General features: G+C 49.9%; 3 protein-coding genes across 6 annotated transcripts in view; 1 reads left to right on the plus strand and 2 right to left on the minus strand.

Annotated features, from left to right (window-relative positions):
* Positions 1-84: 84 nt before the first annotated feature.
* LOC107314114 (pantothenate kinase 2, mitochondrial) lies at positions 85-8,863 on the minus strand. 2 transcript variants are annotated; one of them, XM_015863026.2, is made up of 7 exons: positions 8,581-8,863; positions 3,358-3,710; positions 2,149-2,402; positions 1,873-2,049; positions 1,571-1,694; positions 803-928; positions 85-694 (listed from the first exon to the last, which is right to left on the minus strand). In XM_015863026.2, exons 1-7 carry the CDS (start codon positions 8,759-8,761, stop codon positions 644-646), a joined length of 1,266 nt encoding a protein of 421 aa, XP_015718512.1. In that variant the 5' UTR covers positions 8,762-8,863; the 3' UTR covers positions 85-643. The 2 variants fall into 2 exon arrangements, with proteins under 2 accessions (XP_015718512.1, XP_032300176.1); XM_032444285.1 differs by lacking the exon at positions 8,581-8,863 and having other exon boundaries at positions 3,501-3,610.
* Positions 8,864-9,832: 969 nt separating this feature from the next.
* MAVS (mitochondrial antiviral signaling protein) lies at positions 9,833-17,217 on the minus strand. Of its 3 annotated transcripts, none has more exons than XM_015863034.2 (7): positions 17,151-17,217; positions 16,411-16,540; positions 15,638-15,812; positions 15,009-15,265; positions 14,008-14,560; positions 13,190-13,344; positions 9,833-12,594 (listed from the first exon to the last, which is right to left on the minus strand). In XM_015863034.2, the coding sequence occupies exons 2-7, from the start codon at positions 16,525-16,527 to the stop codon at positions 11,926-11,928; spliced, it is 1,926 nt and encodes a 641-aa protein (XP_015718520.1). In that variant the 5' UTR covers positions 16,528-16,540; positions 17,151-17,217; the 3' UTR covers positions 9,833-11,925. The 3 variants fall into 3 exon arrangements, with proteins under 3 accessions (XP_015718520.1, XP_015718519.1, XP_015718518.1); XM_015863033.1 differs by having other exon boundaries at positions 16,411-16,647; positions 17,151-17,185; XM_015863032.1 differs by lacking the exon at positions 17,151-17,217 and having other exon boundaries at positions 16,411-17,144.
* Positions 17,218-18,206: 989 nt separating this feature from the next.
* The window catches only part of PTPRA (protein tyrosine phosphatase receptor type A), a 77,289-nt gene continuing 73,982 nt past the window's right edge, over positions 18,207-21,513 (plus strand). Inside the window, 1 exon segment of the mRNA XM_032444355.1 lies at positions 18,207-18,490. The gene's annotated coding sequence lies outside the window, so the exon portion shown is untranslated.

The raw sequence follows: 21,513 nt of genomic DNA on the forward strand, positions 1-21,513 counted from the left end.
GCTGCAAAGGAAAGAAGCAAGCAAGGTTTCTGAATGGTACACGCTCAGCTTTTCCCATTGTAAATATTATCCATCATCAGCATCTCTGTTGTTCTGGTTCTTTATTCAGGCAGCATTGTGCTACTTCCAAATCCACGTTTTGAGAGCAGAGCGTTCTCAGAGGTTGCAAACTGCACAGCCTCGTTCAGGCTGTGTGCATAAAGGAAACAGAAAGAACAACTGCTGTGTATGAGAAGTGCAGCTTTGCCCCTCAAACTACTTTAGTTTATAAGCACCGAATGAAGCATTACAGAGAAAAATGGCAAATATAGGACTGAAACAAACAGTAATCTCTTTGGTATTGTTATATGCAGTCCTGCTGATAGCACGGCTGTGTCCAATAGGACACTGTGTGGTCTGGAGCAGACAGGAATGGTCCTTGTGGTGTTACTGTGCTGCAGTTCTCACCCCTCCACAGGCATTTAGGAGAATGAGAAGGTGAGATCCTTCATCTGCAGAACACGGAGCATCGCAGCTGACACCTATGAGATGGGAACTAGGCAGACGTGCGGCACTCATAGAGATGCTGATGGAAGGGAAAGTGCTTTAAAGCTCCACGTGGGCACTGCAGCTTCATCACTCCGACGTATGGAATCTGGATGGATCAGGCTGAGTCCAGGAGCTCCAGGAGAGCACCGACTGCACCAAAGTAACCCTGAGGAGCAAACAGATCTGTTAACAGCCCAAAGGTGGGCACATGTCTGACACAGAGAATAACAGGACGTGATAGGTTTGACAAGAGAAATGCGAGGTGGAATCTGACCTCGTGTTCCAAGAACAGTGCTTTCAGCTGTCCCTTCGACCAGTAGTCCAAAGCGTACGCCAGAAGCCTCATGGAGATGGTGTTGATGCGGAGGAAATTGCCAACAAAGACCACTCGGTTGATGTTCTGCAAGTGTGAAGAAAAAGATGGGAATGTTAAGTCTGGATTCCATTTTCTGCTTGCAACAGTGGAAACACCACCTGAGGTCAGCTCGTCCCATAGGGATAGGCTCAAACTCAAGAGAAGAGCGTGCCTCTGTTCTTTCATAGCCCTGTACAATGCTGCTTGAACTCCATGCAACAAGGCAGCACTGTAAAGAAGCTGAAAGCACAGAGATACAGTCATGTCCAGAGAAGTGGTGCTGCTTGACCAAGAGAACAAAAGCAAGTGGTGAAAAGAGCATAGGAAAGGTCTCCCACCTCTACCCCTCCACCCCAACTTCAGTACTAAATAGACAAGAAAGCACACAGCACAGTGGTGGAAGAGGGACCATTTTATCACACTGCCAAAGAGGACCTACCAAGAGCCAGCCCCAAATTCACTGAGTGTAACTCAGTTCACAGTGATCTGGCTCAAAGTACACAGACAAGCAAGAACAAAGTTCACTGATGAATCCAAAAAAGGGCAGATTACAACGTAGTGAAGGTACAAAAAGACAAGAATGAACATGTACCTATGGAAAAGCATGCAGGGAAAAAGAGAATGAAGAACAGCAGTACAGGAGTGAGGCTTCAGAGGGGAAGCAACAAAAAGGGTTTTCCCCAGTACCTCATTGAGTGCACACATCCGCGCGATGGAGCCGATGTTGTTGGTGATGGTTATCAAGGTGGCCTTGGCCAAGTCCTCTTTGCTGATGGACTCCCTCTTCTCCTTGCTCATCATGTTTCCAAAACTGTTAAGAAAGTTGTAAGGTGAACAGTCTATTTGCATTAAAATTCCAGAAAAAAAAAGGGTTAAATCAAATAACATAGGGCTAATGTGAAAGAATTAGCAGTCCTAAGACACACATCTCTGGTTTTTCATCACTGCACAACCTGTGCTGAGCACAACCCAACAGTCACCACCGTTACCTGGATGCTACGGCCCAGCCTGGCAGCCCGAACCGCTCATAGTCTCCTCCATAGATGTCCCGCACCAACTTATCCACTTTGGTGCTGTCCCCGTGGGACGCCATCTCCATGGCCTCTTCAAAGGTGGAGCAACCTGTGAGAAGGCAGCAGAGCCCAAAGAAGGTTCCTCCTCCAAGACTGCAATGGAAAAGAAAAGGAAAGTCACCCACCGGAGTACTGAGGCAGCTACTCAATGCTGAGGCAGCTCTTCAAAGCTTTGGTGTGCTGTTCACTAACCTGGTGCCTGTCACCCATCTATAGTTTTCTTTGGAATACACAGCCAAAATGCTGACCCCCGAGCCAATGTTCACCAAAAGGAGAGGGTATGGATTCTCCAAGTTGAACGGGAGCTTCTGGCACTGTTCAGGATCTGTAGGATTTTCAAAATAATAGCACTCTGCCTGGCCATTGAAGCTGACAGAGTCTATGTACAGCAAGCCTTTGATAAGGCAGTCGAGCTCATCTAGCTTACGAAGCTGAAGGTCACCCATCTGGCAGGGAAAAAAAGGAATATTCAAGAAGTAGTTAGAGATGGGAGCATGGGTACTCACTGCCAGTTAAATCCAGCTATCTCCATTCCTCCCTATGGGGACAGAGAGAGAAGTGAGGATGACAGCAGGGCTGCGTCTCACCCCCTGAGGACTGCTGACTGTCCTGGCCCTGAAGTGTAAGGCAATAAACAACTTGAGCCATTGGTGGAAGCCAGGAGAATCTCATCCCATTGGGACTCAGAGGGACTGGCAAGGAAAGCAAAGGAAATTCAAATAGGGCTGAAGTGTTTGACCAAAAAAAAAAAAATAGAAAGAAAAAACAAAGCAGGAGAAGTCAAGATTGTTCTCCCCTTATTTCAGTGCCTGGAGGGTGCCTAAAAAGCCTCTTTATTTAGTACGTTTTTCAAGCCTTGTTTAAATATTTAGCAGACACATATTTCACCCATAAACGAGAACCTAACTGATGATAATGGAGCTACGTGATGATGTCAAACCCCAACTGCTAACCCCTTCCAGGTAATTCACCACCTCAATTGCCCGAACCTCCATCAGCAGCACAATGTGTGCTAGAAACAAAGCTATGGGAGCAAACAAAGAGTGAAAATTAAGCATGGGAACAGGCAGCAATGAGGAAGAAGGAACACTTAGCTGACTGTAATCACAGAGCAGCGATACAAAGCCCTGTAAAAGCACACGGCGTGGAGGGCAGTGAGTAATTTTAGAGTTACAGGAATGTTGCATGAGCTTTTAGGAAAGAACACAGCCTAATTTAGAGATGTGAACGTGACTCCACACGCTGCTTCCTGAGCTGAGTTTAATTCCAGTCAGGCACACTCCTCCAAAGCTAAAGCTTAAAGAAGCTGAGAGGCTGCAGAGAAGGGCTGCGAGCGTTTCTAGCTTTAAGCTTAAAGTTTCACTACCAAATCCTAATTGTACACAAGCCAAAAATGCCTACTGTGAGAAAGTCCTGCTCAAATTTGTACGCTCCACCTCCCGTGGCACATAAAGTAGTATGGAGGCTCGAGAAGTGCTTTTCGCTTCCCATTTGAATAAAAGCAGGCATGTCATGGGTAGGAAAGCGTATAAAGTGCAGATTGCCTTTACGTCCACACAGGGTAAGGTCCTTTAGTTCAAGGTGCACATCCCGAATGCCTGTGGATCCATAGGCCACGTTCGATGTCAGGTACTTGCGGATGTTTTTGAGGTTTTCCACTTCTTCATCCTCCTCTTCGGCAGTGATGTCCTTTGGTTCAAAATAAACAAGTTTGACCAAGGTCCCACCGATGTCCAGGCCAAACCAAGGGAAAGCTGAAAAGAGAGGGGGAAAAAAAAGACAGTGAAACAGAGCACGACATCGTCAGACCATCAGCAAAAGTAACTGCACACACTGCTGTGTGATAACCCAATCCATACAACCCCACAGAGCACCAGGAGGCAGACACAGCCCAGGCCTTGCAGTATCACTACAGCAATCTGAATCCCCAGCTATTCCTTTTTAGAAAGCCAAAGCCAAGGATAATAGTGGTGCTCTGACATCAAAGCGATGCACAAACGGTAACTAATTACAACACATAGCACCGAGGTAGGCAAGTAGTCTAAGATGCCCCAGAGAGACAAAAACAAATGTCTAATAGGATTATTTTATTAGGCAAATTCCCCCACGGTACAAAATATGCATTAGTGTCAGGCCCAGCAACATTTACAGCTGTATGAGATAATGAGCTTCTTGGAAAAGATCAAGAGAAAACCCTGATCAGATGGAATCTGCGATTAGAGCTGAGAGCTGGAACGGATTAATATTGCTATTAATGAGCTAAAGGATAGGCTGGAGCTAACGAGATCCTGTAGGGCAAAATGCAGCCACATGGTGTGGCTTACAAACCCAATATATTGCCCTGCTGCCATAAGTGTAGTAAACCCTCTCCCTGGTGGGAGAGCTCCTTAGAAACACCACCCCAGCTCATTTTCAGCGCTGGCAACATCTTCCATTGCTAAAATGTCGATAATCTATGGGATAATCTATGGCAGCTCTCCACTGTTGGGCAGCAGGAGATGCTGCTGCAGAGCCTGGTGCTGCTTCCAGGTCTCATTTCCCCCCCAGCTGCTTTCAACACAAACAGCCAGCACCAGACTCTATCCAGCCACCACGGACAGCTCTACAAACACCTCATGCAGGTAATTAACTTCAATCACATGGATCAGTAGGCATGGAGGGGATGGGTTGGGGTTGGACTTGATGTTCTTAGAGCTTGTTTCCATCCTTCCTGATTCTGTGATCCATAATGAAGACTCAGAATCATGAAGGTTGGAAAAAAGCTTTAAGAATCCCAACCCCAATCCATCCCCACCATGACCGTGTCAGTGCCACGTCCCAATGCTTCCCAAACACCTCCAAGGATGGGATCTCTCATTATACACATCCCAAGCACAAGTTAAGAATCTGAGGAACGTGAGAGCTCAAAAGAGAACAATTCTTTAGTTTACCTATGCAAACAAACAAATAACCAAGATTGATGTCAAAACGTCTCCCATATGCGATACTTCTGGGTTTGGAAAGGGGTGTAGTGCACAACTGAGGCAATTATTTCCAGGGTATGGAGAACTGTGCTTTTTCTTACAGGAAATCAGCCAACATGAGCATGCAAGGCAGCCACAGCCATTCCCTATCCAAGAGCTAGAAAAATCCATGCCTTCAAAGGGAGGAAGCTCTCTTGGATGAACGCCATCACCATCTGCTATCGAGATCCGTCTTAAAATACTGCTTTTTCCACCATTTATCACGCAGAGCTGTCTCCCTTGTGAGCCCCCAAAGGCCCTTCATAGAGCTGCAGCACAGCATATATAGGGCTGGGGGGCAACAGGACCCTTTGGGAATTGACAGCCACGAGCACCACTGCCAAGGTGGAAAAAAGCAAATAAAACACAATGCTACTCCACGTGGAAAGTAGCAGGAATGCAAGCAAGGAGCTGCTATCATAGAACCATGGAATGTGTTTGGTTGGAAAAGACCTTTAAGCCTACTCAGCCCTGCCACCCTCCCTGTCCTGTAAGCTCTTGAGGGCAAGAAAACCAGAATGCCTTTGCCATATTAATTGCTTTATAAGGCTGGATGGGTTACAAATCATAGAATTAGCCAGGTTGGAAAAGACCTTGAAGATCATCAAGTCCAACCGCAGCCTAACCAGTACCCTAACTCTAAAAACCCTACACTAAATCACATCCCTAAGTACCACATCCAATAATAATAATAATAATCCAATAATAATAACAAAACTCAATGGATTTCTTTCCTTCAAATTTGGAGAGCTACGTCAAGATGAATGAGGTGATATAATTACAGACCCTGGGGTGGATTTTCTCCAGGTGATAAGTGGTGTTGCAGGTTGATCCTTCAGCTAAGAGCCAGTTCTGTTGGAAGCTAAAGAGATTTGCCCACAGAGCAATGAAGACGGATGGTTTAGCTGAGTGTATGACAACATGGCTACGCTCGCTCTAAAATACTCAGCGTTATTTTTTCATGGTGTTATGGAAATTTTACAGCTGGAAAAGAAATCAATAAGTAAACATTCATCAGCATTAAATACAAAGTGACACGAAGGTTCCCTCTCCTCAGAGCTCTAAAAATAGGCTCTGCTGGGAATTCACAGCTCAGATGCAATTCTAAAACATAAAAAGGTATTTAAAATACATATATATATTGAAGCTGATGTTTTGCATTGCAAAGCAGCTGCTGATGGTTTAGGTATGGGCTTCACTTCCTACAACACAGATACACTCCATGCAACGTCCTTCCCCTCTCCTTTTGTCGAATAGCAGTGCAGTTATGGATGATGCCTGCCAGGAGCACAAAAACAAGCTGCTTATTGTTATTTCCAAAGAACTTGCAGCCTGCAGAATGGAGAAATATAACTTGTTTCTGAGAGAAACAATCACAAGCCATCTCTGCCAAGGGAAACGTGATTGTAGGCAGGAGAAGAGCAGGGGAGTGCAGGCAGACGTGGGATGGGAGAAGGCTGCTGACCTATTTCTCTTATCATAAAGAAGATTCTTTACAGAAGAAAAACACATTCCACTGTTCATTATTATCCGGGTATCACCAGCTTCACGCCTGGCACTTCTCCCTGCCTGCAGAAAGCCATTCAGAACAGCTGTACTGCAGCTTTGCTTGAGTAAATGCAATGTGAACATCCTCTTCATTCACCTGCAGTGCTCCTAGTCCAGTGAGGCTGTCCTGGTTTCAGCTGGGACGCGGTTAATTTTCTCCATAGCGGCTGGTGTGATGCTGTGCTTTGGCTCTGGGAGGAAAACAAAGCTGATAACGCAGCGATGTTTCAGCTTTGGCTGAGCAGTGCTGCACACAGCCAAGGACATTTCAGCTCCTTGTGCTGCCCTGCAGTGAGGGGCTGATGGAGCACAAGGAGATGGGAAGGGACAGAACAAGGACAGCTGGCCTAAACTGGCCAAAGGGACATTCCATACCTTATGGTGTCAAGTGGAGCTATAAAACTGGGGAGGCTGCGCAGTGCTGAGCAGCCTGATGGTTTGAAGGCCTTTAGCTTCTTCAAGATGGGGTGCAGGAAAGCACACAGCTCAGACACCCATCACGCTGCTCCAAGTTTATCTCTGCTAGGGGATATTTCAGATAGAGCTGCATCGGTGACGCTGTGATCCCAAATCATACCATGCTGACCTTCCTAATGCTGTCTTAAAAACTGTTGCCATCTCTTGTCTTAAAACTGTATTTCATAGAGTACTTAGAGATGGAAGGGACGTTATGCAAGACATCTGAACCTCAGCTTAGATGGAAATACCCCTCAAACTTCCCAAGAGTGAAGTAGGAAAAGATAATTCACTCCCTAAAAGCTGCCTGCCACCTATTAATGAGTGTATCTCTAATTAACAGCCCTGAAGCTACAATTGGGACCCTTAGTTGCCATATTCTTACAGTAAAATTCTGCCACATTGGAATGACATGAATGATCACCGTCACTACGGCCCTTACATCCCTCTGTGGAGCTCATATCCTGTCCTATTGATCCTTCAGCACGCAGAAAACCCCACAATGCCCTTAAATACTTCATATGAACAACCATTTCCTAGCACAGCATGACTCCCATCATCTGGGAATGAATGAAAAGGAACCACAGCCCCACACTGAGCTGGAAACGAGGAACACACCATCGTGTGAGCACCTCAGGAAGACTTCTGATGGGAAGCGTTATTCATTTTGATAGCTATTTCTGTTTCATAGTAAGAGATCACAGAATCACAGAATGAACCGGGTTGGAAGGGACCTCAAGGATCATGTAGTTCCAACCCCCCTGCCTGGCAGGGCCACCAAACATACACATTTACTACATCAGGTTGCCCAGGGCCCCGTCCAACCTGGCCTTGAACACCTCCAAGGACGGGGCATCCACAACCTCACTGGGCAGCCTGTTCCAGGACCTAACCACTCTCCTAGTGAAGAACTTCCCCCTAACATCCAACCTAAATCTTCCCTCTTTTAACTTAAAACCATTTCCCCGTGTCCTGCTATTGTCAGCCCTTTCGAAGAGTTTACTCCCATCCGGGGAGTAAGTTCCCTTCAGGTACTGAAAGGCTGCAATGAGGTCACCCCACAACCTTCTCTTCTCCAGGCTGAACAAACCCAACTCCCTCAGCCTGTCCTCATAGGGGAGGTGCTCCAGCCCCCTGATCATCTTCCTGTCCCTCCTCTGGACCCTTTCCAAAATCTCCATGTCTTTTTTGTACTGAGGGCTCCACACCTGGACACAGTACAACAGATGGGGCCTCACAAGAGCTTAGTAGAGAGGGACGATCACCTCCCTATCCCTGCTGACCACCCCTCTCCTGATGGAGCCCAGGATCCCGGGCTGCCAGAGGAAGCTGCTCTCAAGGACAACTCCTCCCAGCCTGTACATGTGCCTGGGGTTCTTCCAGCCCAAGTACAAAACACTTTACCATGTTGAACCTCATTATGTTCACCTGAGCCCAGCTTCCAGCCTGACATCAGGGTCATGTCACACGCCATAGCCCCGCCCACTACCAGCTCATTAGCATAACCACGCCCCCTCCCAAAGCCCAGCCTACTAATAGCTCATTATCATAACCACGCCTCTTCATTAAGCCCCGCCCCCTTTATAAGCCCCGCCCCCTTCCCGTTCCCCTCACTCACGCGGGCGGTTCTTTCGCACCGAGTCCCTCCTCAGCCCGCAGGCCGCGCCGCCCCCCTCACACAACTCGGCGCTGTTCGCTCCCATCCCGCTTCCTCCGCTCCATCTCCTCGGGTTCCCCGCATCCTCTTCACCCCTCCGTGGTTTCTCATCCTCTCTGCCGCCGTTACGCCGCGGTTCCATCCGCCTCACGGCCCGACCCCATAGGCCGCAAAGCGCCGCAACGCGCCGCGCTCCTCAACGGCCAACGCCGCAGCCACCGCACGCAGCGCGCATGCGCCAAGCGGAGCCCCCCCCCCCCCCCCCCACGGCCCCCTCGGGAAGTGGGCGGGAGAAGCTCGTGAGGAGACATCCAATCGGAGCTCTTGGTAGAACGGATTGACGGGCGGTATGGCCAATGAGAAGCGTGGGTTAGACGGAGAGCCCGCCTACGGTGTTATTGATAAGTGCGGCTGTCCAATAGGATGCGGGAGCTCGGAGAAGGGCGGGGATTAAGGAAGCCGAGATGGGCGGGACTGAGTGCTGAGAGTTGGCCAATGGCGTCCCGTGGGACAGAGTGACACAGCTGTGAGCCAATGATGGGAGGTGTGTGATAGAGGAGGCAGGTTGATTGGCAGGCGGAGTAACTATGGCAACGGAGATGGGCGCTGAAGGGATGGAGGCCTGCAGTAGGCCCGGTTGGGCCTATATATACAAATATGGGCCTATATATACAAGTATGGGCCTATATATTCAAATATGTGCCTATATATACAAGTATGGGCCTATATATATACAAGCATGGGCCTATATATTCAAATATGTGCCTATATATACAAATATGGGCCTATATATACAAATATGGGCCTATATGTACAAGTATGGGCCTATATATACAAATATGGGCCTATATATATAAATATGGGCCTCTATATACAAATATGGACCTATACATACAAATATGGGCCTATATATATAAATATGGGCCTCTATATACAAATATGGACCTATATATACAAATATGGGCCTATATATACAAGTATGGGCCTCTATATACAAATATGGGCCTATATGTACAAGTATGGGCCTCTATGTACAAGCATGGACCTATATGTACAAATATGGGCCTATATATACAAACATCGAGGCCTTACGTATCTCTTCACATCTAAGAGACCGTCAGGTATTAATTTGAGGCCAGAGAGTCACTGTGCTCCACATAGGCCTTGAAACATGAGTTGCCCCTCGGGTTATAAACAAGGCACCCTCAGTAGCTGCGTGGCAAAGAGTTTTATTACCTATTCCATCCTTATTCTGGTTACGTCTTTAAAGTGCTACATCACAGCCAGGAAAACAGAGGCACTTCACAGCAAACAGCAAGAAAAACATGTTTTACGTGTTAATAAATGTGGAAATCCGGAGCTAAAAAGCACTGGGAAGATACATGAAGAAACCTGCAGATGGAAGAGAGCCTTGGTGTGGATGCTGCTGGCTTGAGATCTCCCAAACACCCTCAAATATGGCATTGAAAGCAGCAGGAGAAATATAACCCCTCTTTCTTATAGGGAACAGCCCCCTGTATCTCATCAATGAGAAGAGAGGATGGAAAGTGCATTTCGAACGCCCTCATCCGCTGATGGATGAAATGCTGGGTGATGAGCAAGAAGAGAACATCTCCAGTTCACTCTTCAGATCAGGTCTCGTCGGAGGTAAAATCAACACCTCGTTCTTGCATGTATTTATTTGCCCTTTATTGGCCGTTTATAATGGTGCATTTGGGGCCAAAGGGAAAAGTGGTAGCTGCTGTCAGCCCTATTAAACTGAAGCAGAAGCCCCCCAGCCTGCATTGCTGTGGGAGAACCGTTTGCTATTTGGACACTATATGCCCAAGTCAGAAGAGGCTCCATGTTAATGTCTCCTCGTTAATGTCTCCTCCAGGATAATGGGGTATTAAGGCAAAAAATAAGGCAGAGCTCTGGGAAAACCAGCTCAACACTTGGGGATATGAGCGGACCTGGAGGAGGAGCAGCTCTTTATCCCACCACAGGGCTCAAAGACCCTCTGCACTGTGAGTGGCCCATGCTGAGCTCTGAGCACAACAGCCATGCCATGTAGTAGGGTCAGGTTTTGGGAACCCATATTGAACAACAGGGATCCGAGGGGAATAAATTACCTGATCCAGTAAAGTAGCAGCTGGATAAGGATTGCAGCTCGGCCACCACAATGCTTTAAAGCTCATAGCATCCTGGTCAGGTAGTCACTTTTAAACCATGGCTGTCCATAGCATGAGCCTTCTGCTGTGTAAATCTATCTCCACATCTCCATGGCTTCCATTTCCTGCAGATCACAGGATTGCAGAGCAACCTAAAAAATCCATGCTGGTGCATTTAGAGCTTCAAAAAGTTCTCTGGCTAAAATAACCCACTTCCTTACTTTCATGCCTCCATCCTTTTGGGAGGGAGTAGATGAGAGATGGTGAACAACCCACAGTCATAGCAACAGAGGAAACAGGCAGAGCAGATTGGGGTGGTTCAGCTCTGCCTGGAGCTGGACATGTAGGCAAACAGCAACTGAGCAGGATCACTGCTGCCTCTAAAAGCTGTTTTGGGCTGAGGGAACCAAGGGATGCTTTTTTGGGCTTGGGATTTTCTTTTATCTGGAAGTTTTGCGGCCCAATTCCCTCAAACTCCCAAGGTGACCCCAGGGAGCAGCTGGGAAATTATGGACTGAAATTCTAAAGAGAATCCTCAAGATAACCCAGAGCATCTGGACCATCAGCACTGGTGTATGGCCTCCCTGCCATCACGCAGAGCTGACCCTATTGGTGTCCCAACCTCGACACAAGTTTCTCATCTCACTGCATCGGGTGCTGGGAAATGTAAGTATTACATCCACCCTGGATCCTGTGCTGTTCCTGATGCATAGGAGCAGGGCAGGATGCTCCGAAGGAAAGCACTGAAGCAGGATGAGGGCTTCTGGGAGAGGGGACAGCTTGCACATGGGTCCAGCCTGGCACGTCCTCATCACAGGAACATTCCTTAGCAGGAGATGAGTCATCCAGAACCGAATGTGAAGATGAGGAGAATGGCCAGGAAGGCTCTGATTTTAACCTTGAGTGATCAACCCCCTGAGAGAAACACCCTCTGTGGGTGAAAAAGGCAGCACAGACATGAAGGTTGGATGGGAAACAGACCAAAACCCAGCAGCATCACACAACCAAGGCCTCTTCCAGGAAACTTTCTGGGAAGAGATTTAACAAAACCCCTACAGTCCCTTTAGCTGCTCTTTGGGCTTCAAATATGCTGGCCAAGTTCCTGCTACGAAGAAGAATCTCCCTTTGGTAGCTGTGGCATCTCGTCTCTCTACTGCTATTTCTGCAATCGTGTGTACACCAGAAACACTGAAATCAGTGCGATGCCAACAGCTGGAAGGACATACAGCAGGGACGACCCACTGCAGTCCTCTGATGTGGGGACTTTGGCCTGAGATGAGCTCGTTGCACCATTAGTTCCCTTGTTTGTGTCAGGAGAATTTCCAAAGGGGGCTGCTCCATCTCGGACATCATTGCCTGCTTCCAGCAGGGCACTGGGGTGATATTCCACATGGACCTCGTGGTTGCCCACAGAGGGGCTGGCCCAGCTCAGAGGTGGATAATTGCTCACTCCAGCTGCCTCTTCTCCCCCAGGGTCTGCGTGAACTGCTGGAGTTGCAGACCAGTGCCCTGAGTTGGGTCTGGACTGTTCTTCTCCACGGCTTGAGCTGTCTGTGCTCACCATGAGCGGGTCGGTGCTCCAGCCAGTGTGAATGGATGTGTTGGAACTGGGGCTGCCCTGGCATCTGGCAGCTGCCTTTGGGCTCTCTTCTACTACAGACTGGAGGGCACCTGGCTTGCTGAGCTGCACGTCTTCCTCCTCATTATCATGAGATGTCCAGATGCTGGCAGCAGAGCTCGTTCGTGACGGGGTCCTTCCAGCTGCACCTTCGAAGCTTCCTGCAGCATTCATACCTGAGATGGAGGCCACCGAGGCTGGGAGCACCTTTGGAAGACAAAGAGAGGGGCAGAGTCAGCTAGGTGCTGCGGGGAGCACCCATCAGCCAGTCTCAGGCACCCACATCACACAACAAGCACAATTCAGCACTCAGTCATTTTCTCCAGCTGCTAACAAGGGCAGGGAAAGCAAAAAGGGCAGGAAGGTGCTGAAGCTCTTGGGAGCCTCTAGGATTTGTGAGAGAAGCAAGGAGGAAGGGGAGACAAACAAGGGCAGAGATGACTGGGGTGGAGATGGGCACCTGGACTGACAGAGCGACCAGCCAGTTCTCTTCCCCATATACCTGAGGGCTCTTCTTGAGCCCTCAGCCCCACAAAACAATTTGGAGGGAGGTTGGGGTCAGGACCCCACTGGGATCACAATCTGATCTACGTGTTCATTGTAACACCTATCAGTCAAAGCAGCTCTCCCAGCCATGCTCTGAAATACAACAGGACAGAAAGAAAAACACAGCAAAAAAGCAAACACTCCCCCCCCCCCCCCACCTGCTCAAAATCTTACACTGCAGCAAAAAATATCCTTGCTAAGGGGGAGCTGACAAGGAACAGAAGGAAATGCAACTGATAACTGAAAGGTCACCTACTTTCTCCTTCCCTGGCATGGAAGGGGGGCTGCTGGCTGCTTTCTTCCCAGGCAGCATTCTCTCTTCTACAGGAGGCTTCAAGGAGGTATCACACAATGGGGAAATATCTCTGGGCACAGAGGTAGAGTCTGAGTTGGTTGTTTCCTTCCGAACATCTGAAGGAGAAAATAAAGCACGCTGTGTTAACCAGGAGAACTCAAGGTGAGCCTCTTCCCAAGGGATGCTGCAATAGGATACATCAACTTCCAGGGCAGATTCTTACCTGCATTCATGGGTTTTCATCCTTTTTCCCTCATCGCATCTCTGTGTTAATTTGTACAGAATGGAAACTGCAGCCTGTGCTCAGCCTCAGCACAGAGCAAGTCCAGGATGTGGGCAAGGAGCCACAGAGAAGCTCAGGGCAGCTGAGCTCACCCAGCAGCACGTGCAGGTAAAGCAGACAGAACCAGCCCAGCCTGCAACCCAGCACTTCCAGCCTGTTCCTCACTTTGATATTGGGGCGTTCCCAGCCTGCTGAAACAGGAGGGCATGGACATATAGCCATGAAGTTTGATATCAGAAACAAAGCAAGCACCTCTGCAAGTATATGAAGTGAAACAAGGTGAGGAACAGCACCTGGAGAGAAAACCAGGGGGAAAAAAGCAGTCAAGGTGGATGCCTGCACAAACTGGCTTCCCTGTCTTCTTAGAGGAGGTAACAGAGGTCTCATAAGAGACAGGAGATAACAGCAGAGAGCCATTATCACCACCTTGAGTGACTTCAGAGTAGCGCCTCCAGCCCTGCTCCGTCTGAACCGGCTACAAAGGAAGGAAACCCACCTCCACCTCCTTCATGCTCTGTCTCAATCTGCTTCTTCTCTGCATCAAACTGCTGCTGTATAAGCAAGGGGTTGCGCACATCCACAAAGCTGCTCGGGGGCCCATCGTGCTTGGAACTGTGCACAGCTTGTTCTTCCTTTGTCCTCACAGAGTCCGGGGGCTGTAGTTCCCCAACACCAGTGGTATCCACCAACCTGACAGGCAACTCACTGGAGATATAGACGTCTTCTTGGGGCTCATTCCTGGTCTGCTCAGGGTCAGGAGCAGCACTTAAATCCCTTGGTGGAAGAGACCTGCCCAGATCCAAGTTTGGCACTCCACGTTGAAGGTGGTTTGCGTTCCCAAAACACCCGTTGTCCACACACACTGGATGCCGATGGCTCAGCCACTCCTGGCCATGTGCAGGGGACACAGATGGCAAAACTCTGCTGGATGCCCCGGGGGTCTCCACTGCCTCTTGCTGCTCTTTGGTGGGGTATGGGAGAGGTTTCTCTTTGCCATCACAGACCGTGCTCGTCACCAGCGATGGCTGGGGGCTCTTTCTTTCTGGGAGCTGGAAGAAAATGAGCTATGTTAAATCACCACGCAGCCCCACTTCAGGTAGGATGAGGGCAAATGAAGGGCAAACAAAACCACCTTCACACCTCAAAACCAAACCTGGTGACCCACATGAAAATGAGGGGCACCCACTGAACAGGTCACAGAAGCACTGGACTTCATGTGTAAGGGGATATGGAGAGGCTGCACTCACATATGGGAGTGGAGTAGTTATAGCCTGGTATAAATGCTATAAGAGAACAGTTGGCTGCTTCTCACCAGCAGCAGCTGCAAGAGCTCTGTGTGGAAATGACAAACAAGGTGCCCTCTGCTTCTCCATGGGTGAAGCTGCCCGATACAACAAACACGCAGCAGAGGTCAGCAACAAGAGACTGCTTGTGGCATCCAAAACACCAACCCTCCAGTTCAAAAGGGATCTTCGCAGCCCCATATACCCTGCTCACCGATTCCTGCACTGGGGCCCTGGCATCCAGCTCTGTGCTGGAAACATTTGAGCTCACAGCTGAGGTCACATTGGTGGCAGCAGCAGATGAGAGAGGTGGATGGCCACCAGCAGATGGGTTGGAGCGCGGTGGCTCAGCCTTTGGAGCTTCTGTAGCAGAGTTTGGCCTTGGGAACGGCTTTGGGGCACCGTCAGAGGATACAGCAGGCCGGACAGCAGGAGCTGAAGCACTTGGAGGAGCTGAGACACCTGGAGGAGCTGAGGTAGCCCCAGGAAAACCAAAGAGACAGAAGATAAGCATGGGCCCAAGGCAGCTCTTTTTAAGCCTATGCTCCATCCCCATAACAGCCGAGCCCGCAGTGCCTCTTAATTCATTTTTCCATCTCCCCTTAAGACAAGGATAACAAAACACACAAACCACTGTCAGCACAAGCAGCTTTGGACAAGGAACCCTGCAGATATTCTGTCACCCCTGGGCATGTCACAGGGGCAATGCATGTCCTTGGGGACAGTCACGGATTCCTGCACGGTTGTCGTATGCAGACTCCCCACCAAAACCAGGAGCTGGACAGTGAGAGAAACAAGCACCCAAGGAAGCTGGGAGGACCCAGGGGTGGTGAAGCCACTTACAGGCTTGATAGAGGTCATAAACCTGCTGCAGCTCATCAGCCAGGTGCCCTGCATTGTTCTGGTGCAGCGCATTGATCAGATCCATCACCCAGCCCTTGCGACACTTGAGGTGCTGGTAAAACTTGTACACAGTGGCACGGATCCCCCGCATCTCCTGCCGGGTGTGAAGCTCATCCTGAACAAAACACATTGAGAAGCACAGGCTGCTTTAGAAGCAGAATCACAGAATGGCCTGGGTTAAAAGGGAACCTAAAGATCAATCAGTTGTAACTGCTGTCAAGGGCAGGGACACTAAACAAAGCTGCTCAAAGTCCCATCCAGGCCAGCCCTGAGCACCTCCAGGGATGAGGCACCCACAGCTTCTCAGGGCAGACTGTGACAGGGCCTCATAGCGAAGAAACATCTAATCTAAATCTCTTCTAGTTTAAAGCTGTCGCTCTTTATCTTATCTCCCTCCCCAGCTTTCCTATAGGCCCCTTTATGGACTGGAAGGCTGCGGTGAGGTCTCCCTGCTGCCTTCCCTTCTGCAGGCTGAACACCCCCAGCTCTCTACCTGTCTCCAAAGCAGACATGAGCCCTTCTTGAGCCACTCCAGCAGCTCCATATCCTTGTGCTGGAGGCTGAGAGCTGAACACAGCATTGCAAACAGGGGCTCAGACAGCAGAGTAGAGGGGACAGTCCTCATTCTCACCCCTCTGGGCACATATAAAGCAGCGATACATCTACATACATTGGACAGAGTGCCCCAAGCACACAGAGCAACAGAGAATTACCCTGTCGGCATCAGTGAGGCAGCTCAGGGAATCGACCAGCGACGCCACGTGGATGTCACAGAACCTGCTCATGTTCCTTAGGATGTGGTTGTACACTTTGTCCTCAGCAAAACCCATCCTGGCTCAGCGCCTGCGGGGACACGGACTGAAGGTGAGCGGAGCAGAGGAGAAGAGCTGCTGTTTATCTCTTCTGTTATCAGGGCTGGGCTGTCAACAGCAAGAAGGGAAGTCCTTGGGCTGGGGAAAGAGCACAGGGGAAATCTCACATACAAAAATATGCATAAAATAGGGATAAATGGGCAGGGTTAGGGTTTAGCTCTCAGCCCTGTGTTCACAAAGCTGGGCCTGGCTGTGCCATAGGCAGCACTCGGGTGATGTTTTTGCCTTAAAAATCCCCTTTTTCCCCCTAAAACCTTCTCAAACCCAACTGAAAGAGGAAGAGAAAGCGGATACAGCGCCAGGCCCCGATACAACAGCTTCCAAAGCCCCATAGACATGAAGGCAACGACGGATCGACTCTCTCCTCCCGCACTGAGCTCAGAGCCCAGCTCTGCAGGCCGCGATCCCGATCTCCGGGCTGACAGAGCTCGGCTGACCCGCTTCCAGACCGGGAAGCCCAGCTCCACACCCAGGGTCCGACCCCATCCCGGCTCCCAGCCCCGTTCTATGTCCTTATCCCGCTCCATGTCCTTGTCCCGCTCCATGTCCTTATCCTCGTCCTAAACCCGCTCCGACCCGACCTGCGTCCGCCGCCACCTCCGCCTGTCCCGGGTCAAGGCTGAGCCCCGCCCACCGCCCTCGTGAAAGCTGCTCATTGGTCATCTCACCCGTCAGTCAATGTGGGAAGGGCGGTGATAGGCGGAGAGCTGGTCAGAGGCCTGGATGGGGACTTCGCGTCCTGCTGTGACTCAGGCCGCCTTTAACCCTGTGTGTCCGGGCTGTATTAATTTAACAGTTCTAATAGTCCTTGTGCTGTGTTATCATCAGGTCTAAACGCCTCGAGTCGTTCTTTGCCCCACAAATCACATATAGAATCATATAGAATAGGCTGTGTTGAGCTCAATGATCACAAAGCTCACGTATTATATCATGGGATCGTATCATAGAATATATGATATGATATAAGATATAAGAGCCTGTGTTGAGCTCAATGATGAAGCTCCCATCACATGTAGGGCCACCAACCTCCACATTCAATCCCAGCCCACGCTGCCCCATCCAACCTGGCCTTAAACACCTCCAGGGATGGATGGGGGCACCCACAGCCTCTATGGCAGCTGTTCCAGCACCTCAACACTCTCATAGTAAAGAACCACCCCCTGACATCCAACCTCAATCTACCCCCTTTCAACTTAAACCCATTTCCCCTCGTCCCGCTGTTATCTGCCCTGATTCCCCTCTTGTTTACAGGCTCCCCATGCAGGAGCCGGCAGGTGGCAGCAGCGCGATGCGAATCCGAACACGAGAGGCAGATTCTTCTTCTTCTCCTCTATTCCTAAATCCATCTGCACGCTTTGGTGTGCCACCCTATATAGGGTGTATATATTATATATCGCTGCTTTAGCAAGAGCTTGGAACACCAGAGGTCCCTTCCAACCTCTGTGAGTCTTAACTATCCCCGTACCGTGATGAAGGAGGATGTATAAAGGTCCTTTAAAGACCCAAGCTCTGGTGGGAGCATAATCAGCTGGGCTCATTGCAATTAGCGCTCAGAACCCCCCTAATTAGTGCCCGTGGATCCCATCAATCCCATTGATCCCGCCCACTAATCCCTCCTCCTCCCCCATAGCTCCTCCCCTCAGCCCGCCCCTGTCAGGGTGCGCGCCCTGCATGGAGCCGCACCATGGCGGCGGTGGGAGCGGGCGGGAGGCAGCGGGGGAGCCGCTGAGGGTCGGCAGCCCCACAACGGGGCTCTGAGAGGCGGTGTCGGACAGACACCGGGTCCCTTTAATCCCTATATCCCTTCCCTTCCTTCCGTCCATGATCCCGGCCGTCGCGGCCTCGCAACGGAGCCGTTGGGCGGCGGCGAAAGAGGCGGGGAGTGAGGGAGAGAGCGGCGGGCCCGGCCCCGAGCCTGCAGGTAAGCGACTGTGTATGTGTATATGTGTGTATATATGTGTGTGTGTTCCACAGCAGGGTCCTTTCCCCTTCTTAATGTGAACTTTGGCCTCATCGTTCCGTGCTCCTGAGCTCGCTTTAAACAGAGCCCTAAACTTTTTTTGGGGTGGGTCGAGAAGCCTTGAGTGAGCCGTTGTGGGGATGGTTTCTGCTTTGAAATAGATGTGATGGATTGGAATGGGATGGCGGAGTGTCCATGGAGGTGTTGGAGATGGTGCAGGGTTGGGTCCGATGATGGGAGAGCTCCATTGACCCTACAGAGAGGGCCTCATCGTTCCGTGCTCCTGGGCTGGCTTTAAAGGGAGCCCTAAACTTTTTGGGGTGGGTCGAGAAGCGACAGCCTTGAGTTGGGGCTCACACTTGGGGGTGTTGAATCGGGTTGGGTTGTGGGGATGGTTTCTGCTTTCAAATAGATGTGATGGACTGGAATGGGATGGCAGAGTGTCCATGGAGGTGTTGGAGATGATGCAGGGTTGGGTCTTATCATAAGAGAGCTCCATTGACCCTACAGAGAGCTCTTCATGACCCTACAGGAGGGCCAAGCTGTGCTGCTCTCCCCCCAACCAACCTTTGCTCATCTCTCCAATGCCACCGAGGGCAGAGAACGTAACAAGAAGGAAAACAGGCTTTTCAATGATCATCGTTAATATCTCTTCCCCCTGCTGAATACAGACTCTAAGATCTAAAGGCAACCCAGCCCTGTGTCTGGATGAGGGGAGAAATGAGATTAAAAAATGAGAGCCGTGAGGTTCCAGCTGGGCCGTTTCGTAAGGAGGAGGGATGGGGTTCTGAGAGCCTCAGGAATTTACTCGGGGCGTTTGCAGATCGCTCTCAGTTCAGTTCAAATATTACTCATCCTCTGTGTGTGTGCCCGTGGCTGATGGGAAGCTCCCCGTGTGCCTTGAAAAGGTTTGGGGATTTGCTTTCTGGACTGGCTGGCAAAGAAATGGGTGTTGCTGTGCTCTGTCCTTTGGGGTGGGGTGGTATCATAGTGTGGGAAGCTTTGGGGGCTGTTCCAGAGCTTCTGCTTGGTGTTAGAGAAAAGAGATGTTTCCAGGGACACCGCTGTCCTGGCATTGATCTGCTTGTATTGTTTTCGAGCTAATAGGATACATGGCTCTGCTTTTCTGAAATGTCACCCTCACATAACTGATGCTTTGTGCAGCTCCGTGCCTTTGGGCCGCATCCAACGTTAACATCCTCATTGGAAGAGCGTTCTGAAATCCTTCTCTCCATGTCTCTGCTTGTCCATCCCTCTCAGCCCCTCTTTGCTTTTTAGGGGCTGAGCTCTGCAGCAGGAAGGGGATCCCAGGTCAGCAGTGTATGGACTGATCCATGGCAGCCACTTTGCTTTGCATGCAAAGTGCTGGGCGATGGCTGTGCAGCAAGTGTGGGAGCTGCAGGGTTTTGTATGCTGCTCGTCTCCCAGATAGGTTTGAAACCCCACGGAGTCACTATGGAATTGCCGCAATTCAATGCGGCGCTGGGCAGAATACCTTTATTTTTCTATTTTTCTCCCCATGGTAACACTTTGTTCGTGCTTTCTGGCCAGAACGCAGTGCCCGTATGCTTCGCCAGAGCTGCGGTTAGTAAAGCAGATGCACCAGCTCCTGCCTGACACCTCCGTATTGGTGCTGGATGGGAGGGAGGTTGGCCTTTATGGCCGTTTTCTGGTCTCATTCACAAATCGGGTTTTCCTCTTAAAATAAACCGAATGCCTCTCTTTCCTGTTGCGGTGGAAATCATTTGAATGTGACCAGGTACACAAGCATCTCGGAAGCCTGCGGACAGGAAAGAAGCACTAGAGCTAAGAGGTAGGAAATGTCTGTGTTTATGGCAGGGGGCTGATTCATCTCTATGCTCTTAACTCCTTCCCTGCTGCTGGGCTGTTTTGGGGGCCATCCGAAGTCTCTGCAAAGCTCAGGGAATAGCAGCAGATAGAAACCTTGTTCTCTAATTGGGTCACAAAATCTTTCTGCTGCCTTGCGCTGGGGTTTCTGTGTTGGATTTATGTGGTTAGGGATGGAAAAGGGATTGCACGCTGTGAGCATTCCATACCTGAGCTGGATAACCAGAACATCGGCAGCCACATTAGGAAGGATTAATATTTAATATATGGGGTATGTGCCATTGTGTTTAATCACTTTATGCAGGGATTAGGAAGAGATTTCCTGATAAGTAAACGGTTCTCTGGCTGTCTGGAGTGATTTCTTGCGTCTTCCTAAGAAACAGCTGCTCCCAGGTATTGCAAGAGCTTGTTCTGAACCAGCTGTGCTTTCTATTTCTCTGACAGGGAATGACTTTCTTCCCAAGTCTTTTCCTTTCAATAAACCCATAAAGCCACTGGAAACCCACTTCTCAAACACAGCATGTGCCGTGTCACGCATCTGCTCAGCCATCACTCCTGAGGTTGCATATCCTTACTGTTCCAGGCAGCTTCTTTCATAGAATCATAGAATGGCCTGGGCTGAAAAGGACCACAATGATCATCTGGTTTCAACGCCCTGCTGTGTGCAGGGTCACCAACCAGCAGACCAGGCTGCCCAGAGCCACATCCAGCCTGGCCTTGAATGCCTGCAGGGATGGGGCATCCACAGCCTCCTTGTTCCATTTAATGCCTGCNGGGATGGGGCACCCACAGCCTCCTTGGGCAACCTGTTCCAGTGCATCACCACCCTCTGAGTGAAAAACTTCCTCCTAAGATCCAACCTAAACCTCCACCTTCTCAGTTTAAAACCATTCCCCCTTGTCCTATCACCATCCACCCTTGTAAACAGCCATTCCCCCTCCTGTTTAAACACTCCATTCAAGTACTGGAAGGCCACAGTGAGGTCTCTATCAGAGACCTTGCATTTCAGCTGTGCACCCAGCGTGCTCCTGAATGCCTTGATGAACACCATATGTCTCATATTGAATATCAATGTGGGTTGTTAGGTTGGATATATGTATTTTTTTGGCAGCAGAGTGTTTTTTTTGGTGCTTTGT

Source organism: Coturnix japonica, chromosome 4 (assembly GCF_001577835.2).
Source record: "Coturnix japonica isolate 7356 chromosome 4, Coturnix japonica 2.1, whole genome shotgun sequence".
NCBI lineage: Eukaryota > Metazoa > Chordata > Aves > Galliformes > Phasianidae > Coturnix > Coturnix japonica.

Coding starts and splice junctions, on each gene's coding strand:
- MAVS (XM_015863034.2), bottom strand. CDS start 16,527: ATGGGTTTTGCTGAGGACAAAGTGTACAACCACATCCTAAGGAACATG. Junction 15,813..16,410: donor GCCTCACTGATGCCGACAGG/GTAATTCTCTGT, acceptor TGTTTTGTTCAG/GATGAGCTTCACACCCGGCA. Junction 14,561..15,008: donor GGGCCCCAGTGCAGGAATCG/GTGAGCAGGGTA, acceptor ATTTTCTTCCAG/CTCCCAGAAAGAAAGAGCCC.
- LOC107314114 (XM_015863026.2), bottom strand. CDS start 8,761: ATGGAACCGCGGCGTAACGGCGGCAGAGAGGATGAGAAACCACGGAGG. Junction 3,711..8,580: donor GGTGCGAAAGAACCGCCCGC/GTGAGTGAGGGG, acceptor CTCTCTTTTCAG/CTTTCCCTTGGTTTGGCCTG. Junction 929..1,570: donor GGATGTGTGCACTCAATGAG/GTACTGGGGAAA, acceptor TCACACTTGCAG/AACATCAACCGAGTGGTCTT.